The sequence below is a fragment of the Augochlora pura genome, chromosome 4 (genome assembly GCF_028453695.1).
Source record: "Augochlora pura isolate Apur16 chromosome 4, APUR_v2.2.1, whole genome shotgun sequence".
Classification (NCBI taxonomy): domain Eukaryota; kingdom Metazoa; phylum Arthropoda; class Insecta; order Hymenoptera; family Halictidae; genus Augochlora; species Augochlora pura.
In genome coordinates, this window is record NC_135775.1 from 3,817,952 (window position 1) to 3,839,032 (window position 21,081).

Sequence of the window (21,081 nt, forward strand, 5' to 3'; positions counted from 1 at the left end):
ATTAAATTATTGATTAAATACCTGGCTGTTGAAACTAGTTAATTATTTCGTGTATTCGTAACGCTCTTTAGACAGTGGAATATTCGAAATTGAGTTTCCAATTGCTAACGATATGGGATAGATGGTTATAATCGCCGAGAATTCCAGGTCAATTCGAGATATCAAGCGGGCGTGCGGATCGACAAGACGTTCGAGTTTGTTCTGAAGCGACGACACGTCCGCGTGAAATTGGCGGCTGAGAATCTCGACGAAAGGGGATGTAACCGAGGATGTCAGAGAGAGAGAAAGAGAGAGAGAGAGTGAGAGAGATAGGTTGGATGGGTGGTATGAGATAGGGTATCGCGTTGAATCGCAAGCCGTCTCGAGCCTGTCTAGGGTGTCGTCGCTGGGAACGATACTAGCGGCGACCGCGATGCCCGAGCCGGCGCCGCCTAATTTGTAGAATCCATTAGCCGGGGACGAGGAACATCGTTCCGCGTCGTACTTCTACCCGGAGCCGGTGACAGCGCGAGTAATAGCGAAACTGCGGTAATAATAGCAACGGGGCGCGCGCGCGCGCGCGCTCGCGGGGGTGCCGCAAAGGTTTTGTGTCCTCGGCCGCAATTCGCGACTAGTCGACCGGCGCGGCCAACCGATCGCGTCCTGGCCCCGTTCGATAAAACTCGCGAGGAGGCATCCTTGCGGACCGGTCGACGTCCAGAACCACCGCACAATGTCCACGAACCTCCTGAGAGACGTACGGCTGCGCCGCGATTGTTGCGATCACGGTAGAATTACTCGGACCGGCCGACCGCGAGAGAACGTTCGCGTTGGGAAATCTCGAAGACTTTTACAAGGCGGTAGACCAGCTCTCTCTCTCTCTCTCTCTCTTTCTCTCTCTCTCTCTTCCCCGGTATAATAAATTTCGACGCCGATAGCAATCTTCTCGCATCGATGGAGCCGGGATGCACGGCTAACAGGAAGCATTCCTCCCGGCGAGGAAACCGAGTGTGTACCACCTTTCGATAGCGAGTGCCGTTTTTACGCCGGGAACGCCGCCGCTGTGAGAAAGCCCCGTGAGTGTTTGGACGCTTGGGAGTCGACTGGCGGGCGGCTCTTTACGGGATCGATACTTTACGGCGAAAATCATTATAGCAACTGGTCAAACTGCCGGTGGTTACTTGACGTCGTTGCTTCGCCCTGGGTGTTTTACTTTTTCGAGGAGAGCGAACTGTTTAACGCTGGAGAGGGTTGGGGGTGGCAATCGGCAACCTTGTTCTCTTTGCGGTTGGATTGGCATTAACACCTTGTTTGTAGAACAATTAGGCAGAAATTAATCTGATTGATGAATAGTAACTGTAATTAGCTAGTCATTATCACTAATTTATAATAATTTATTGACGGTTATTAGAAGTTAGATATGGTACCTAATGGGAAATAATCTTAATTGTTAGTCGGGTACATTTCTATTAATTGAAGTCAATTTTATTTAACTGAAAGGTTTAAATAATGCAATTGAATTAGAATGTAGTTGGATCGCAGTGTAGTTGAATTACAGTATAGTTGAATTATAATATAGTTGAATTATATTGTAATTTAAATACATTGTAACTAGAATACAGTGTAATTGAATTACAGTATAGCTGAATTACAATGTAATTGAATTACAGTACAGCTGGATTACAATGTAATTGAATTACAGTATAGCTGCATTACAATATAACTGGAATATAATATAATTGTATCATAATTAATTGATATATAATGTACTTGAATTAAAATGCAACTGATATACAATATACATAACTTACAATGTAACTGAGATACAATATAATTCAATTACAAAGTCGAGTTGAAAGTACTATAATTCAAAGTGACTACAAATCAACATTCTACGTATAATCAAGTACATAATCAAGAAACAAAAGAAAAGCAATAATCGAAAATTAAGTCCACCTAAATTGTCAAAATACAGTATGGAACGTCCGGTACTCAAAATCGCAGGAAAGCAGATTTCCGAAATGAATTCGTAAGAAACGAAGCGGCCCGAGAGTTACGGCGGTCGTGTCGCTGGCACGGCCACCACGCCTGCCGCATTGTGTTCCCGGTGCTCTTTTTTTCGGCCCCTGTTCTTCGCCCACCCCCTCGCCCCTTTGTGCCCGGGTTTCTCGTATTTCGCGGAGACGCGCGCGCGTTCCAGTGATTTTTAGAACGCGGCCGTCCGCCCACGGACCATAGTTTCCGAGCGTGGTCCGTCCCCGCGGGTCCGGGAGACCTTTAAAACTTCGACACCCCGACTCTCGATCCGACCTTTTAATATTCAAATGTTGCCGCATGTTCGCGCAAAAAACCAGCGTAAAAATCCGCGGCCCGATTTTTATTTTCACGGCCCCGATGACGACTCGCCGCGATTATCTTCATTAAGCCCGGTGTTAAGTGCTGATGAATCAGTAATTATCAACAAACTGCCCGTTAATCCCGCCAACGGCTAGCGGCGAGCGCCGCTCGCAATTTCAAAATAATAATTATTTAAAACACGACGACGCGGCTGTTCGAAGATTCATGTAATCCTCTATCGTTTCATTGCGCATTTAACGCCGCGCGCCGCACCGGCAACAGCGATTTCCATATACGCCTGCCCTCCCCGGAAGCACTCTAGTTTAATAATTGAAAGTCCATTTAAGGATTAACGGAAGTTGTCAACGGTCCGCCGGGGCCATTTTCCATGGGAACAAATGTTTATAAAAAGAGATCCCCCAACCCGAGGAAAAATGGAAAATTCTATGGAGATCCGACCGTTTTAATAACGCGCGGCCACTCTGCCACGTTGTTCGCATGAATGGGAGCGCGGCAACTTTCTATTGGCAGACGTTCGCCCGATGGATTACCGTCGCGTAACAGAGAAATAGTTCGCGGAGGTATTTTAATGTAATAAAAGATTTATTCGTATCGCGTGACAATGCATTTTGCGGTGAAAGAGGTGCCGCTTTAAGCGCGCTTTTGATCGAACCGCGAATAAGTAAACAGGTTTCAAAGTATTCGTGTTAATCTATGCGACCATTGTAGGTTACGTTAAAAATATTACGAAAATATCTGAAACAATTTTTAAATACTTTAAAACTATTTTTTGTTTGTAAGAAGAGTCCATTGTATTTAATTGTAATTCTGAGTTCGATATAAATTGAATTCCGATGTCTGTCGCTTTCAATTAATGTTTTATAAGTTTCCGCTTCCATAAGCGTCACTGTCATTCTAAATGGTCTTTTAAGCTTTTCTTCCGTTTGTTAAATAAATAAATACCATTTTAAATGAAAGGAGCATCGACGAGTTATAGCTAAATAATTCAAGTCAATATCATCATAAAACTCATGGCAACTGAATTCTAACTTGAGTAACAATTCTCAACGCGAACAAATGTTTATAAACCTCTGTTTAACTCTTTGGGGCACGGTGGGAATAAAAATGTCTAAAAATCTATTCAAGTCTAATTCTATAACAACAAATTCGATTGAATTATTACTTATTCATGTTCTTACATGCTTTCAAGAAAAAGACGTCAATTTTGTTTAATTAAAAACCGCGATCTAATTTCTGTGCCATACGGGTCTATTTATTTCCTGAAATTTTCTTCCTCAAAGAGTTAAAGAAGCCTGAAAAATTGCACGAAGATCCTCGCCTTAATGACACAACGGTGTCCCATGAGATTCCCGCGGAGCAACCCGGCGGGCGTCCGACCGATCGATTACCATCTCGAAACAGGGAAATAGTTGAGCAGGGGCGGTGGGGGGGATCGAGGGGGTGGATATCGTTGAGCCAAAAGGATCAAACGCGTAACGAGAAGGACAAGGGAAAGCTGGTTCGATCCGCAGCCTGGTACTTCCGGCAAGATTAGGCGTCTCGCGGGACGTCCTATCGAGCGGAATCCGCAACCGGTACGAGGCGGCGCGCGGAGCGGAGCGGCGCGGAGCGGGAACCGAGGGGGGGGGGGGGGCCGTTCCGATAAAATTAGCCGAAAACCCTCGACGGTTGAGCGGCTGCGATATTAAAGCGGGTAAATGAATTTCGGATGAAAAGTGTAACGACGTTGTATCCCCGTGTATCCGGCATAGTTAACCGGAGAGATGGAAACGTTGAGCAGTGGTGGGCGCGAGCTCGTTCGCCCTCGTATGGCCAACGTTCCACGGTAATTTAATAATTTACGCCGCTAGAAAATAGCGCATCCGAACTGCCGACAAACTTTACCCTACCAAAAATTAATTACTCGATTAATTACTCCGCGATGAAGCGTCACGTGGGGAGGGGGGGGGGGGGGGTATGGCTGAAACGTTGCCCGTCGAATTAATTACGAGACGTCGCCGTCGCGCCGCCGCGCGCTTCCGCTTCCGCTTCGGCTAGCGTTCCCAAAGACGCCTACGCTTTCGGAAAAACAAAGCGTCGTAAATTCCCCCTCCCCCTTTTTCGGATACGAGTCCGACCCCCATCGGCGCCGGTGGGTGGAATCTTCGCGATAAGTAATCAGTTCCGCGAAGATTCGACGTCGTTCGCGAAAACTTTCCAACGGCGCCGGACAGATAGATAGATAACCTCCCACTCCGAGTGCGTGTGCGACCGATCGATTTTCATTAAGGAAATATCCGGCGAGTCTCCTCGGCCCTGGGACAGTTTTCCCTAGGAAGTTCTGTGCTCGCGACTTAACTCGTTCGGACGGCCGAAAAATTCGCGAGATGCAAAAGTATTTTTCCTAACGTCGATCAAACTTGCGAGCGATTCTCCTTTGTACACGCTCGAAATCTTCTCGTCGATCTTTTACAGCTTACCTGCCGTATTGCGATTATATACGTAATAATGATGCAGGATAATGTATTAAATAATTCAATGATAATGCTGTAGTAATGCTAGAATAATGCATTCTAATGCATAATAATACAATAATCATGCGTTCTAATAATGATGAAATAATAATACAGGATAATGAAATGATAATGTTATAATAATTGTAAACTATTGCTGACGGGTCTGTAGGTATCATTAAAAATATTTCGAAAACAATTCGTCTCCATGGCGACAACGGGGTCACCTTGGGCTCTGTAAATAGGAACATGTTTTTTTACCATATTCTCGTCGTATTTTGCTTCGCGATAATATAAACATTATTTGCGACTGAATGTTCGCAAAATGTATGTTATTTAATTGCATCTTTCGAAATGCATTTCGCCCTTCGCGATGTATTATTCTGCAATTAGTCAGGTATTGTTTTTTACATACAGAAATAACTTCAATAAATTATTGATAACCTAAAATTTAATTTTGCTACACGGAAGATAATATAAAAAGCTATATATTAGAAATAAATAAAACTACGATTATATTGACATTATAAAAATATTGAAGCATAAATTATCATTCTTATTGTTGTATAATAGAACCTCGATTAACCGAACTAGATTTTCCTAGATTTTTACTGTTTAAATTTTTTATTAATCCAACTGATAATAATAATAATACTATAGCAAGATCTCGATTATACTTCGATCCGTTATTTTTCCTACTGTATCAATAATTTTAATCGAAAATAGAAAGAGTTTAACTATCAATATTGAATTCCGATGGTCGAATAAAAGTTGTACAAGTCAAACAGAAAGAAATGTAAGAGCTTCAGCCTCTTTCGTTTGTTCGTTTCAGCCGGAACAAAACGAGACACCAATCCTTATAGCAATATCAGCAGAAGACCCTTTCCCCCTTGGTCCATCCTTGTTGTTAGTGTAAATAATCCACCCTCGACGGTAATCCTGTCGGAGAATCTCGAGAGCTTTCTTTCGGAAATTGCAGCCGGGCTAATTTTCCCGGCACGGGAAACGTAGGAAAAGGGTTGCGCGGCCTGTTAACGGATCCGAGCTTTTAATACGGGGCGAGGACGTTTAGAAATTCAAAAATTGCCTGCCGGAGAGGCACCGAAAATGTTGATTTATGTCGGAGAACCGATTTTTCTGCGATATCGCTGTGGTTCAACCCTTTGCACTCGAAGGCATTTTAATTCTAAATTCAGAATCCACGGTCAATTCAATTTTACATAAACTATTGCATTTGATGGATATGGAGTTGGGTCTTGTGACACATATAATAGTTAGGTTATTAACGGTTTTTTAAATATAGATAAATTTGATCATTTATATTTTATTTTTTAAGGTGATATAACATTTTTTAGTGAAACGACTTGAGCGTAAAGGGTGAAAATTAGCCTCTGACTGCTCAGAACTATAGTTAAAAGCAGATAAATGATAGAGTATTAGTAATATAAAATCAAATAATAGAATATAAAAATTATCTACGTTAATTCTAATAAACTTAAGTAAATGACTTTCCTCTGTGAAAAGTTGCGATAAGTTAAAAACAGTGTAACAATATAATAAAGACGCGTATAGCTCACTATTAATTCCTCTTATCTATAAAATAGTTACAAAAAGAAAAAAATGTTATAAATTATTAATAACAAGGCTTAGAAAGTTAAATATAAGTAAGACAAGTGCAACGCATCTGCGCTAGTAAACACAGTTTATCTAAAGATAAAGAACGTTTTTTACCCCTCGGAGTTAACAATAATTACAGAAGGGGCTTTAATCACAATGATCAGTCATTTTTCCGATTACATTTTGCCCGATAAGCGAAGCAAAGCGTGGAGCGCAGCGCAAAGTCGACACAGGCTGCCCGAGATTCCGTACCGAAGCCGCCTCTCTCGTGCACAGCCTGTGCTCCACTTCGGAATATTTTCACCGTGAATTACGGCCAACCCGGGCACTTGTCCTTCCCCGCTCCTTTTTGCACATTTATTTTTCCTGCCGAGCCATGACGGATTTAGCGATCCTCGTCGTCGCTAATAACACTCGGCAACGACGACAATGCGTGCCAAGATTTAACACTGCCGTCACCGGGAGAACCGGGAATCGCGTTCGCCCAGGTGTTCCGCGATTTTTATTAGAACGTGTACGACAATGGCGCAGCTTCCCCGTCATTTCTGTAATCGTTGGAACAAAGAGCATATTACGGGGCGGATCGCGGATTTTATGCATTTACGATGAAAGTGCGGAGATCAAATGCCTGGACGACGGTACCGTCTGGAGAATTTAAAAAACGCTCCGCTTTCGACTCGTCTAAGCTGGTTTCGCTCGACGAAGACAATAGGGATATCTTTATTGTGACTTGCAATGATTTCTAGATTTAATGCATTTTCTGGGAATTTATGTCAATGACTTATATAACTGTAAGTTGAATCTAATGCTGAAAATTATTCAGTGGAGAAATAGATGTAGGACCGTCATTTTGAAATTTATAAAGACGATTTTTATTTAATATTACTAGTGTTAAATTTCGTCAAAGTTACAGTCACTATTTTTTTATCATAAGCTCGACGTAATTGTTTAATATTACAATCACTCAATTTTGTAATAAACGAATAAAATGGTACGTTACAATTATACAATTCTAGTCACAATTTTCACTTTTTATCAGGACGATGCACTCGATTTTTGATTGAACAGAATTTTCTTGCAAGCCGAGAGTTCTCCGCAATCCTTTCCGGGAAACGAGTTCTCGCATTCCTTTTAAACGAGACCAAAATGCGCTTGTCCCGCAATAACCCCGTATCGCTAACGTTCCCGGGGAAGAGTGTCCTCTTAACCGCGAACTCGGAAGGCAGGGGGATGGCTCGTGTGCCGGACGTATGCGGCGATCGCGCGGAATAATTTACAAGGTTGTCCGGCGTTAGTCGGTGTCCGGTGAAATGCCGTATCTTGGCGGTTGTCCGATACATCGAGGTTCGAGGGGGGGTGGTCGGACACGGTTCGGCGAAATCACCGAATCACTCCAGAAACAAGAAAGTACTCGTGGGTAATTTATGCTCCCACGGACGAGTTCGCGACCGCTACGAATTTTCGGACGTATTTGTGCTACCAACCACTTCACCTCGATCTGTAGAAAACGAAACGAACGGCGTACACTTGCCTTCTTATAAAACTACTTTGCGATGAGATATGTGTATCTTTTACTTGCGTTCATTGCTTTAAAATTACTGTGAAAACTCTTTTATTGGGAATAATCAATTTATTGGCATTAATATATGTTGTATTAAAAATGGAGATAAGTTTAGAAAATAAATATGTTTAGAGAGTGTTCAAACTAGATTAATTACTTTTTCTTAATTATACTATTACTTGGAATGACTGATATCTAGCTATAAAAATCACTATAGAGCAAGCAGTACTTTAAAAATACCGAATAAAGGAAAGATTTGATTATAATGCCATTTTTATTATTATTGTTAAATTAATAATATTACCATGTTTGGTTGTCTTTCTAATAAAAATAAAAATTGTAATTCAGCTAGAATTTACAACCTGACTAAATAATCTCCACTAAATATGTATTAACGTATGAATAAATATATTACTCCAATTATCTATATTTAACTGACAATTCGAAATCGACAAACTCAACAATTTTGACAATTATTTAATCGCGAAGAATAAAGACACCTTTTGTTCGAAACAAAATCTTGATAAAAATAGCGCTAACATTTAATACATTATTCAAAAAATTATCCTAACAGACCTTTTTGACACTAGAAAATCGTTTCTCCCAATCCCCCGAGGAAAAATCGTACAATCCTTCCAACAGTAGTCGCAATACTTTGAATCGCAGCGACGACTGCCGTTGCGCGTCCATCCGATCCACGCGGCTAGATTACAATCGCCTCGTGTTAATGAAGTCTATCGGAACCGCCGCGTTTCGTTCGTTATCGCGAGAGACTGTGAATGTTTAAGGATCGTTGCATAGACCGTCCTCGCATTAACGGTCGAAGCACCGCCGGTGCGTTCGCCCCGGCAGCTAATAGAACCGAACCCGGTCGCGCCCGCGCCGGTTAACATCGGAATTTCGCGTTAACCCCGGGCGTGCCGATAATTCGATTTTAATTCCGGCGGGTTGCTCTCGCTCGATAGCCAACGCCGCGGCGATGCGATCTTTCTTTCTTTCTTTTTTTTCCTTTTTTTTCGCGTGATCATTAGCTCGCTATTGTTTCCTAGGACGACACGGAAGGGAGGGAGGGAGAGGAGAAGACGGGAGCGAAGGTAATCAGCCGGCACATGGTACGCCCCCGTATATTTACCATTCTCCGGTCTGCATGAATAACGATCCCGAAATTTCGGGCAGAGCCGTCGCCATAAATACGCCGGGAGAAACGTTCCCGGTGCCCCGTTTTCGAGGAGAGATCCGACATTCCCCGTGTCAGCTAGCAGCTTGCAGACACCTCCTTCCAACGATCGTGGCTACTGCAGCCTGCTCCCGGAGACCACCAGGTGTATACAAAAGGTTCACGGGCTGTGACGCTCGTTCCTGCTGACAGCTCGTCACGAAATCTCTAATTTGCGTGGTGTAGGATCGAATGGGGATAATGATCGTTCTTTGCATTCGATTGGCGACTCTGAGGAATTTGTGATTAGGTATGCGGATTGCAACGAAGATGAGTCGAATAAACGTGCTTTTATTATTTTCATAATAACAGTAAGTTGAGAAGAACGTATGGATTTTCTTAAATTCTTTTCATACTTTTATTGTTTTAAATTTTTCCTACCCACTTTCATTGTAAATACATCAAATCTGCAATCTTCTCATCATTTTTACTATAGAGCAATTGTCAAATTATTTTTACTAAATTTATGTTGACTTAACCCTTTGTCGTACCTCATGCTCCAAAACGCTCCCATTTCAATTGAAATGATACATTGGAATTTCTATTACATTTGTGATTGAAATTCTCGGTGAAACAGCTACGTTAAAATTAAAATAGAAGTATCAAATTATCAATTAAAATTCAAAAAGTATATTATTCTATGCAGAAATTTATTAAAAATCAAGTGGAAAAATAATTTTGAACATAGTTCTTAGAATTGATTAATTACGATTTTTTCTTCGGCTAGAAATAAATTTCCATTGAGATAAAATACATTCAAATGTATTTTTAGAAGAATGCTTAATCATTCTACCTTAACAGTATGGTCTTCTAAATTGGAGCGACAAAGGGTTAATAAAATACTGAACATTTAAACGCGGCATGAGGAAACATTGATCGTGGAGAAAAAGGGAATAAAGATCGAGGAAGAATAGAAATCTTCCAGGGCGGAAAAAATGTCTAAACCGCGAAGGGCAAATAATTAATGGCATTGTTAACTGTCACGCCGTGGTCCATAAAATATGCAGAAAATCGCAACAAACGTACCGCGGAGTTTTTTGCGAAATACATGAAAATGTATGTCCGCGTTCAGTCAGTTTAACCAGTTAGCTGTTTTTTTTTCGGAGTGTACTCGTAATAACGGGAAATATTTTTTATTTTCGTACGCTCGTTATTTATTTTTTAGACGAGTACACTCGTTATTTATTTTTATGCGAGTACACTCATTAATTATTTTAAGACGAATACGCTCATTATTTATTTTTTGACGAGTACACTCGTTATTTATTTTTTGACGAATACACTCGTCATTTATTTTTTGACGAGTACATTCGTCATTTATTCACGACGAGTCATTTCTTCGTGACGAGTATACTCGTCAAAAGCAATGAACTAAAGAAGCATGTACACTTTGATATTCTTTATAAAATTATTAGTTTCACAAGAAACAAAGTGTAAAGAAAATTAAAAATATACATTGCAGCAGCCGACAGATTAATAAGGGTAAAATGATGTATTAATATCCCTAAATTCTCGAGCACCACCTCGGTTCCTTTCATAAAATAAAATATTTAATGATGGTAAAGCCGAAGGGATTTATTATAGGAACTGCTCCTTCAATACTCCCGCGGCTCGTAAATCCTAACAAGGTTTACCTCGCTAATTGGATTCTAATCGAATTTCACGTTCAAGTTCGATAAAAAGATTGCGTCAGTCATGGGCGGCCAGCGTGTCGCTCGAGGTGTCAACAGAGAGAGAGAAAGAGAGAGAGAGAGAGAGCACTAAACTAATCTACACAGATGCGAACGAAATTGGAACGGTGGAAACTAAAACTAGCGATACCTGATTGGAGTGAAACGTGACACGTTAATCGCGTCACTCCGCGCAATTAATAATTCTAACCGTACAAATTTTGCCGGTCCACTAAAGATCACATTATACCGGCTTTATTTCGCCCGCGTATCGAGCAAACAACATTCGACGTTGATTGCAGCCGGCGGAATCGCGAACGGGCGCGTAACGAAGTGTTAATTTCGTGAAATTTCGGTCGTTTTTGTCGCGGCGACGATAAAGACACGAATCGACGTTTTCGCTCGCGGTTTTTCCGATCGTAAAACTGCGTTCCATGTCGCGAATGGAACAAACGGGTTTCGGCTGCGAATCGCGGAGATCCGCGACGGCGATTAGCAAGGAACAAGGCGGAGAGGTCGACCGGAACGCGATACGAAAGCGGAGGAGGAGGAGGAGGAAGAGGATCGCCGTGTCTCGGGCGGCTCCCCGGGGTGACGTCAATTGTCATGGAGATTTAGTTCCCCGCCGCTTGTAATTCGAAATTACGTTGCAATTTAATCGCGATTTAATATTTCAGAGATCCTCGCCCGCTGCTCTATTCCCGCGGCAGTCTTTACGCGCGAATAATTCCGCGAGACAGACGCCCCGGCGAAAATATAATAATAATTTCGTTTGACCGTGGTTATTCCGCGAGAGGAGATGACGGCGCGACCCGCTTTGAATAGACCGGCAAAGAATGCGATGGTTACGGGGGGGTTGGACGTTCGGGATACTATGAAGTTTGCCGAACAATTGGGAAAGCCGGGCTTGATCCCCCTTCCACGGCGATAGGTCCGACTTTATGCTATGTACTTCTCTGTTATATTCTTTTGTTGATGGGATTTCTAGTTTTTGTCGTTCTAAATCGTAGCGAAATCGACAATAGACATTTTTCTGGCATTTATGCAGCTCTTTAAAATTTTTTAAAAATTCAAATGCTTCGTTTAATTTGAAAAGTGTTATTCTGCTTTAATACTTTCTATTTATGGTGGAAATTGCTTGCTCCGAACATCAATTTTTATACTACTTTATTATATATTTATAATTTTTTTAGGAACCTTGAATCATAAGAATATTGACAAATTTTTTTTTTTTTAATTGTTCTGATCATTACACAGATTTCTAACCGCTTAAAAAAGTCCAAAACACTTCGTTTAATTATAAAAATATTATCCCCTTTCAACACTTTATATTTACGTAATAAAGTCGTTTGCTTTGAGAATGAATTTTTATATAAATCCATTGCATCTCTCTAATTCTATTAAAAACTCTGAAACGTAATAATATTGACAGAGTAATCGATGTGAAGCATAACCTGTTAATTGGAACAAATTGAGGTCGTCGGCGTGGCAGCGAAATTGTTAACATGCCCGTGCGATAAATAGAAATTATCTTGCTCGCGCGAAGAGGTTAATAGAGGGTCGAAATGTGTTAATCAAAAAGCACGAAACGTTGGAGTGGACTGGTCAACACATACATTGTACGGAATAGAATTCGTCGGCATTTAATAACCGGTTTATTCGGCTGAATTTGTTAAATTCCACGATTTAAATACTAAAATCGATAGGCGCGAGTTATTTCATTAAAAACGTATCGCACCGATTCGAAAGCGCCGCGGGGGATTGTGTTCATTGTAACGAAACTCTAGTCTCGTGGCATCGTGCTTGACGCTCGAAAATTCACGAGCCCGTTCTATTATTTTATTACAAAGCGCTACCAAATAGCGACTAATAAAAATGCGGCAGTCGTTTTACGTTTCAATTATTTTCAGGGTGGTTTCCGCTATTGGTATGCCTGCTGCAACTTTCAAAACACGCATTGGGCAACAAATTATTCCATAAAAAATTTGTATAGTTTAAAGAAGCATAGTACGTAGTGCGTTTATTTTTTAACAGAGAAAATTTTTCAGAGATTTGAAAACCAATTTTCTTTTCTTAAATGGAATACTGTATTCTTTATATAAAAATATGGATAAATGACGAATTCTGGATAAAAAGATATTAACTAAATATAATAGCTACTGAGTAATTTTTCTTTATTTTTTGATAATTATAAATAAAGGTCGATATTGTTTTAGAATTCGATATTCTACCATACTATCATATAAAAATACTACATACTACGCCCCTTTCAGCCACGTAGCTTCTGTGTTAAACAATTTGTTACCCGACACAGATTTCGAAAGTTGCACACGGACCACCCTGTACGTTCCACTGTTTCGAAAAACACGATAGCGGACCCGTTTTTTCGACAACGCTAGATCCCGGAAAACAATTTCATAGCGATCAAATAAACAAAGTCCCCGTTTGTTGCCCGGTATTTATCTCCGCGCAATGACGACCGTGTAATCGAGATGAATCGTTGTTAGTCAACGGGGGAATTCATCTATCAGACCGCCGCGATTGTAAATTATACAATGCGTTTACTTTTACGATTCGCGCCGGACAAATCTAGTTTAATGAATAGAAACGATATCACCGGGGGCGGCACCGTGTCGATTATTCAACGGTTCGGTATTTCCATGTAAATAAAACATCCCCTCCACCCCCTCCCCCGTGATAATCGAACCGGCCGGCGTTAGAACAAAAGCACTAAAAGTGACTTGTTTGCGCTGCCTTTAGGAAATAACTGGACCGCGTTTGTCGATATACCAGAACCATTTTTATTTCGTAGTACGCGCGAATAAATAGATACAGCGACCGGTATTAATATTTGGCCACCTTTCGCAAACAGAATAACTCTCAGAATTGGATCGCATTGTTTGAGCTTTTGTGCGCTCTGCGTGATCGTCGTGTGTCACCTGTGCAACGGTATCGGAATTATTTATACAAATTGCGTATTAATGTTTGCGATCTAGGCTCGCGGATATTTTATGCGGGACGATTATGCGGGATGCAAATGACATTCGTGCACGGTGATAGGAAAAATTTGCTGGGAAATATGTGAATATTCCCGATACTAAGAGTAGAGTATATTGTGTGCTACTATAATATACTAAATACATTAAATGCTACTAATATATACTGTATTAAATTGTTAAGTGTATTGTTAGGTAGCAAGAACTGTTCCACAGTTAATTTTGGTATATTATACCTCGAATTTCAGTGTATTACAAGCATTTATTCTAAATTTAATGACGTTGGTAGCGTTGTTGGCAGCGACTGACACTAAAAATTAATTAGTACCTCGAAAATGGTCGGTCCACGACACGTGATGTTATGGTTGCATGTTTAACCTTCCGCGAACCATGTGGGAGTATGTTAATAAAGACGGTGCAAACAAATGCGCCAATGTTCAGTTAGTTAGCAGTGAATTTTTATGGTTTTCTTATTAATAATGAATCGCTTGTTTTCGTAAATTATATATTTGTAGGTGTATAATGTTCTGGGTGTAATTAACCTCATATGGCTCAGGGCGTTGTTCTTCTTCATTTCATTTAAATTAGAAATGACTCGGGTAGTCCCTATTTCTGAATTGTTAGACATTTTTTAGACCTTCTATATTATCAGTACATGCTCTTTAAGCTATAGTTTGACATTTTTTAATATTTTATCTAGCAATTTAATAGCCTCGAAAATTTTATAAAATTAAAATATATAAAAATATATATTAATTTCATAAAATTAAAATATATAAAAATATATGTTTTATAAAATGATATAATATTTAAAAAATCAAACTGCTTAATTTACATGATAATATTCCCAAACAAGTGTATTAAGCCCGAGAATTTAGTACTCGTGTCTCCATTGTTCTAAGCACGTTAACAAAAAGACAAAAAGTACAAATCAGATCGTAACATAAGATCTCTGGAATCATTTCGATCGTGTAACGTTGACTGCTAAAACAACAATCGTCAAATCGCGTTAAAAATTGAGAGTAGATTTTTCCAACGCGAGATAGTCGAAACTTGCGAGAAATTGAAACCGCGAGAAGGTCGATGGCTCCCGGCCGGCGTCCGAAGTGTTCGCGCGAGCCATAAATACGTAATGCCACGTAGGTGTAGTCGTGGAGGAGCGGCGATTTTCTGGTCGACTGTACGAGGACATTCCGGTCAGTTACAGGAGGCCGGGTTCAGCGTGAGCGTGTTGCAATGGACACCGTCGATCGAAGACGAAGGAAAGTTCCTAGTGTGTCGGGCGACGAATCGGAAGCTGCAGGAGGCAGGCATCGAGGATCGATGGAAGCTGAAAGTCCACTGTGAGTACACGAATAACCGTTTTCCCGGGCGCGTTCCGTCCGCCCCGGCGTCGAAGCCGGGCGAAAAAGGCCGTTCGAACATTTTCCTATGAAAATATCAAGCGAATATTTCGCGCGGTTTACGGCGTTCGTCGCGGCGGCCCACCTTTGCCCCGCTTGTATCGCAATTGTTCGGGGAGGCTCGATCGAATTCGAAATAAACCGGCGGGAGAAACTCGGTATCCGGCGAGCGGAACGTTTCGCGATGCGTTCTTCCGAAAACGTGGAAGTTGCGTGTCGGTATTTATTAGCTGGTTCGCGCGTGCCAGAAAAATTCTCTCGACAACGTCGAATCCGGCGAGCGGGATCCGCGCCGAAAAATCGAGCCCCCGATCGCGATCCCCCTTGAAAACCCCCTTGAAAACCGTTCGCCCGATCGGAAGTATTAATAACGCGAACAATTGTTACAACCCGAGCCGGCGAATTCGTAATTTTTATACAAATCATGGTTTGTTTAAACTTTCGGAATGGAACGGGGCCGCTCGACGTTCCACCGATATTTAGTCGAATATGAAACACTGCAGTCGATTGCAGTTTATTTTCGATGATATACAGCGACATAATAAAATTCATATTAATTAATTCTCGAACTGAAATGTCAATGTTGACCTTTAGAGGTATAAATCATTACTCTGCTGCCGGTTGTTCGGCAAATCATTTTTTACGGTCGCTCCTAAATTATTGACGCAGAGGTGGCTGTATTTATGAGAGGAAGCGTCGATTCAAGGGCTCGCTAAATTTTGTTTTATTTTTTTCTCGTTCGTAAAAGTATTTTTTTTACGAAAAAATGTTTCGGATAGAAGTTCTAAAATTCTATAATAACTTTTACGTTATTTGTTTTTTTTTTTTATCAAGATATAAAATTATATTGTATTAGACCGTTAATATCTCAATTACTATTTATTTTAGACCCTGTTTGGTGTAATATTTTTTCACGTAGAATTTTATGCTTTAGTTAAAATTCGGAGGAAATATAAAACGTATCATAGAAATTTAAAAAATACTATACCAACCCCTTCGATCTATAATTTTCTTTATAAACGCACCCCCGTGCTAATAATTCTAGAGGACGATGCACGCGGCTATAAAATCGTGGCGAGCGAACGTGACTCGTGGAACTTTTAATTCAGCCATCAGGTTCGATTCAGAAGCTATTGTCTCGTAGAAGGCGGCGCCGAGCAACGGTGAATATGAGCCCGATTCGATTCCTCGAAGGAATATCGGAGGCTGGAAGTCGGGGAAGGAGGGGCAGAGGAGGGCCGCTGGTGTGCAGCCGGAGTTATCGGTAGCAAATAACCTGACATTGATTGGAAGCTTCCGATCGGTTGTAGCATAAGATAGCGCAATTTAGCGACGCATTTGCATGTCGCGCGGCGTCGCGACGCGCTCAATAGGAGTCTATCCATTGTTAATCAACTCCTGTACACGACTGGGAGCATCCGCCGGCGTGCACGACTGAGCCAAAGACGCGATACGGTTTCATTGTAGGACCTAACGTGGTAATTCGACTCGCGACGAGGATCCTATGATTCGGGCACTAATTCGATTCGATGGATTCCCTTGACGTACGACGTCGTTCCCTCTTGCTTTCTCCCTTCGCTTTCTCCCTTCGCTTTCTCCCTTCGCCGTTCCCAAGCTTTGGTCCCAACAAGCCCCGGCGGTGCGCGTCTATCTGCAACGTTTTCCCTGAACGACATATAGGCGACCTTAGCACGAAATTACGCGCCGGCCAATCTGTCCTGGCAACGTTTACCTGCATAACGTAAGCCAGAAACGTCTGCTAGCCGGATACAGATACGAGCTATCGTTATCCGTTTATTTACGACCGCGTGTCTGATCGGCCACTCGATGCATCCGCTATTATCCTCGTTTCCAGCCCACGCGTATATGCATGCGGGAATTTGGCATTAGTCCGACGGATAATCCTATCCCCGACGCTACGCTTCCAGGAATCTCCGCAGAACCAACAACTTATCGAATCGATTTCGTTCTGCCCGCCTCTAAGCGGTTCTCTCTGCTTAACTCCGGGGGAAAAAAATCCGCGCGCTATCCCTCCCCCTCTCTGTCGACTCACTCTGTCGCTTTCTGTCTTTATGCATTGAGAGACCTGTACGTATTATCTTAGTGTATCGCTTAATATGTCAGCTAATATATCACTTAATATATCAGCTAATATATCACTTAATATATCATTAAATATGTCAACTATTTTATATATTAATTATAGCTTCACTTTAGCAGGACCTTTTCCCCTGATTTTTCTTTCTTAAAACACATAAATACCTACAACATAAATACCTACACATAAATACATTTTACAACAATACCATAAAACTAACGTTGTAATTTTTCTTAACCGCATAATCGAATTTCGTACGCACGGTAATCCTATCATCCAATCAATCGACTCTGAGCATACCTGCGCGGCTCGAAACATTTTCTCTCTCTCGAATCGCCGAAAAATTTGAAAAGCGAAGCCGCCCCTTTAAAGCTCGATGTACACAATCAGTAGAATCTGCAGTTTCCACGAGTTCGCCGGGCGCCCGGAAACTTTTGGACAGCCCAGTGCAGGTGCACGTAGCGCGGCATCGTTTTCGCTCGTTTTTCCGCGAGATTGTCCTTCGTCGACATAATCCTCTCGCAGATTCGCCGATCGTTATGGTTGGCTCGTAGCGGAGCAGAGCGGAGCGGAGCCGAGCTGAGCGTAGAATCGCGAGTGTAACGAGGCGTGCGGGCAAACGCCGGTACGAGCCGTGTCTGATGAAGCACGTATCGTTACCACTGACAGCGCCGGGCCGACGTTGATGGATACGAGCCTGTATCGTTAGCTACGGTAAACTGTACAGTTATGGGCCGCTTTATAACAATAATGGTCGGCCGTTCTCACGGTGTGGCGGAGCGCACTCGATCGCGCAAGGAACATCCCCGGCTCCGCAGATCGTTCTGTCACTGGATTATGCTAAAATATGGAAACGATTTACGCGGCCGCGACGTCGCCGACGCAGACAATGACGACGCGAACCGCGACGACTCTTTCTCTCACCCTTTCTCTCACTCTTCCTCTTCCTCTCTCTTTCTCTCTCTCTCTCTTTCACACACCGTTTCGTCTTTTTTCACCGTCGCGAGCCGAAGGAAGACGGTTGGCGGCCGCGGCGGTCGTCCGCGCTAACGATATTTACATATGCACGCGGAACTCCCGCCGGTATTTACGAGCGACGGCCACCGTTTATTCTGCCGCCCGCGGAACGCGACATTTTATTGGAGTGTTTACGCGGTTTAGAAGAACACGGAGCCTGCGCCGGCCGGGAACCGGGGGAGCTTGGAACCGAGAGCCTGGAACCCGGGCACCACCGGCACACCCGTGAACTATGGCTCGCGTAAATAACTCCGAAGCTATTTACAGGGTCGCTCCCCTTGGGTTATGACCGGTATACACCGGACCGGCTAAAACGTAACGGAATACGGTGACCAGGTGTCTGGAATTTGCCCAGAATTATTATCAACGTTCCAGACCTTTTCTGCCATTAGCCATTCGCCGGATCGCCCCGCGCTCTCGCGCGCCTGTACTTAATGGAGGGCATTTGAATTTTAGTCCACCGTTAGCCTACACCCGTTATTACAACAGCATTCGGATTCCGCTACCATACTTCTCTCTCTCTCTCTCTCTCTCTCTCTCTCTCTCATCTCTCTCCCTCTCTCTCTCTCTCTCTCGTTTTCTCTGTCTCTCTCGCTGTTTCGCTTTCGCGTCTTGCCCCCTTGCGATTCCCTTTCAGCCACGTAACCGACCCATTTCCTCCCCCGCTGTTACGTTCGGTTCGGTTCGGTTCGGTTCCGCATCTCCGAATTGATTCCGCGCCGCCAGGGGAAAACCTCGCCCCGCGGCCGGGAACACAAGCTATTGAAACTCGAGAGCGTCGCGTCCCGCCGAGAATTCGGAACGCGATAAAGCTCTGCATTACCGGACGAAGCTTAACGTCGTTCCCGCGTCTCTTTGATCCCCGGGTAATTATATAAGGGTCGCGCTCGGGCGTGCTCGTTGCCGCGAGCCCGAAAAACGGCGCGCCGGATCGATCCCGATGCGATTACGCGATTCCCACTTGGACGATAATGCGGGCACGCGGCATTAACCGCGACACAACGGAGGCAGATTTCTGAAATAATTTCTCGTTAAGCCTCCGCGCGCGCGCGCGCGCGGGAAAACCGCTGTTTATGTTCTTGAAATATGGTCGCGCGTCCTTCGGGGCTGGTTTCCACGAGTAATCTACGACACCATTCGCGGCGACGAGTTTTAGGGTGCGCGCACGGTGACACGGATTAAGATTCGGGCAACTTTTAACGATGAATAAGTTTCGTACAGGTGGGCGAAACGTGTCGTGTTCTTTTCAGACGCTGGAGAGGGTAGTTTATTAAGGGTGGTTATAATTTTTATTTCTATATTGCTATCGATCGCGGTGAGAGAAAGTAAGAAACTCGCGTTCTTGAAATTTTGCATTCGGGTATATTACGAGATATGAGTAACGAGCCTGTAACGAGAATTTACAGAACCCGTTTCGCTGATTTATGCGCATACCGAATCGTTTTCGGTGATTCATGCGCGTACGTTTGTCACTTTTTACGAACAATCAGGGGATTTGGTTATTACTTTGCGCACAATATTTTTTCTAGCAAAAATAAGCAAAGTTTCACTTCTTTCATTTTCCACGAATTTTAAGCTAGCATTACTGGAATTCGTAATAAAAAATAAGCAAGCAACAATATCATAATATTAACATCGACAGATTGAAAAAAAATCGTTTTATGCTTTCTTATCGTCCCAAGTAACAGCAAAATTAAAAAAGAAAGTATTTTAATCACTGTCCCGTGATTAAGTCTCTCTAACAGCTTCAAAAAATTCACGTACCTTCGTTCAATTTAAAGAAAGTTATTCCATTTCGAAGAATGCGCGGATATTAATACGAGTCACTGTATGCAAAACGTAAGAGCGTGTATCTATTTGCTGGCGTGAATTAATTACCGTTTAACGGAGTCTAATGAATCGATAAACTCCGTGAAACGACGCTCGTACCTTATCTCTCCTCGCTTGCTTCGCACATCCCTCACACATACTCCCGCGCGCATACCTACGTATCCACGCTCATATATTACAGCTATACGTGTGCTTTAATAACGCGAACAATTATTTTTATCGGATTAAGCAAACGACTGCAACTGCGGAGATAGTTCCCATCTTATGGCCGCTATCGCAGCTTTAGCGTAAACGTAGTATCGTTCGCGGTGTAATTACAATTTCATATGCAATTTCGTGTGCACGAAATTAAAGAGATCATACAGGGTGAGAATATTCTGGGGCAGAAGGACGGGGGTACCGGAGACGAAATAGCTTCGTCCGCGACGGCTTACGAGCGAATCCAACATTGGAGCCGCTGATCTCTAAAATGGAGCGGCGTGTATTGTTTTATAACAATGGCAAGATTCGATTTACACGAACTTCGTGCAAGTTTTATTACGTTGCAAGCTTTAATAATTAAGTTTACCGATGAATTTCTTATTGAAACATTTATATGGGGTGTTTTCTGGTGAATAAACTTTCTGATGAATAAACTCCTATTCTCCACCCCGTAAGGATAATAAAATAAGTATTAAGAGGATGAGTGCACTATAAATCCATAAAAATAATGCGAGGAGTAACTATATACATCTACCACGTAGCGTCTCAGTTTAGCCAGCGCTAAAGGGTCGAAGCAAGTAGAACTTTCACAAAGGGAATCGCAGATGCATCCATAACGGTGAAAGGGTGAAAGGTCGAGCGA

The 21,081-nt window shown here is 42.5% G+C and overlaps 1 protein-coding gene across 1 annotated transcript in view; it reads left to right on the top strand.

Annotated features, from left to right (window-relative positions):
- Positions 1 to 21,081, top strand: part of LOC144468346 (nephrin) — a 210,771-nt gene that overhangs the window by 120,110 nt on the left and 69,580 nt on the right. The window contains exon 6 of the mRNA XM_078177757.1: positions 15,091 to 15,232. Coding sequence (XP_078033883.1) covers positions 15,091 to 15,232 — 142 coding nt within the window. The remainder of the gene's footprint in view (positions 1 to 15,090; positions 15,233 to 21,081) is intronic.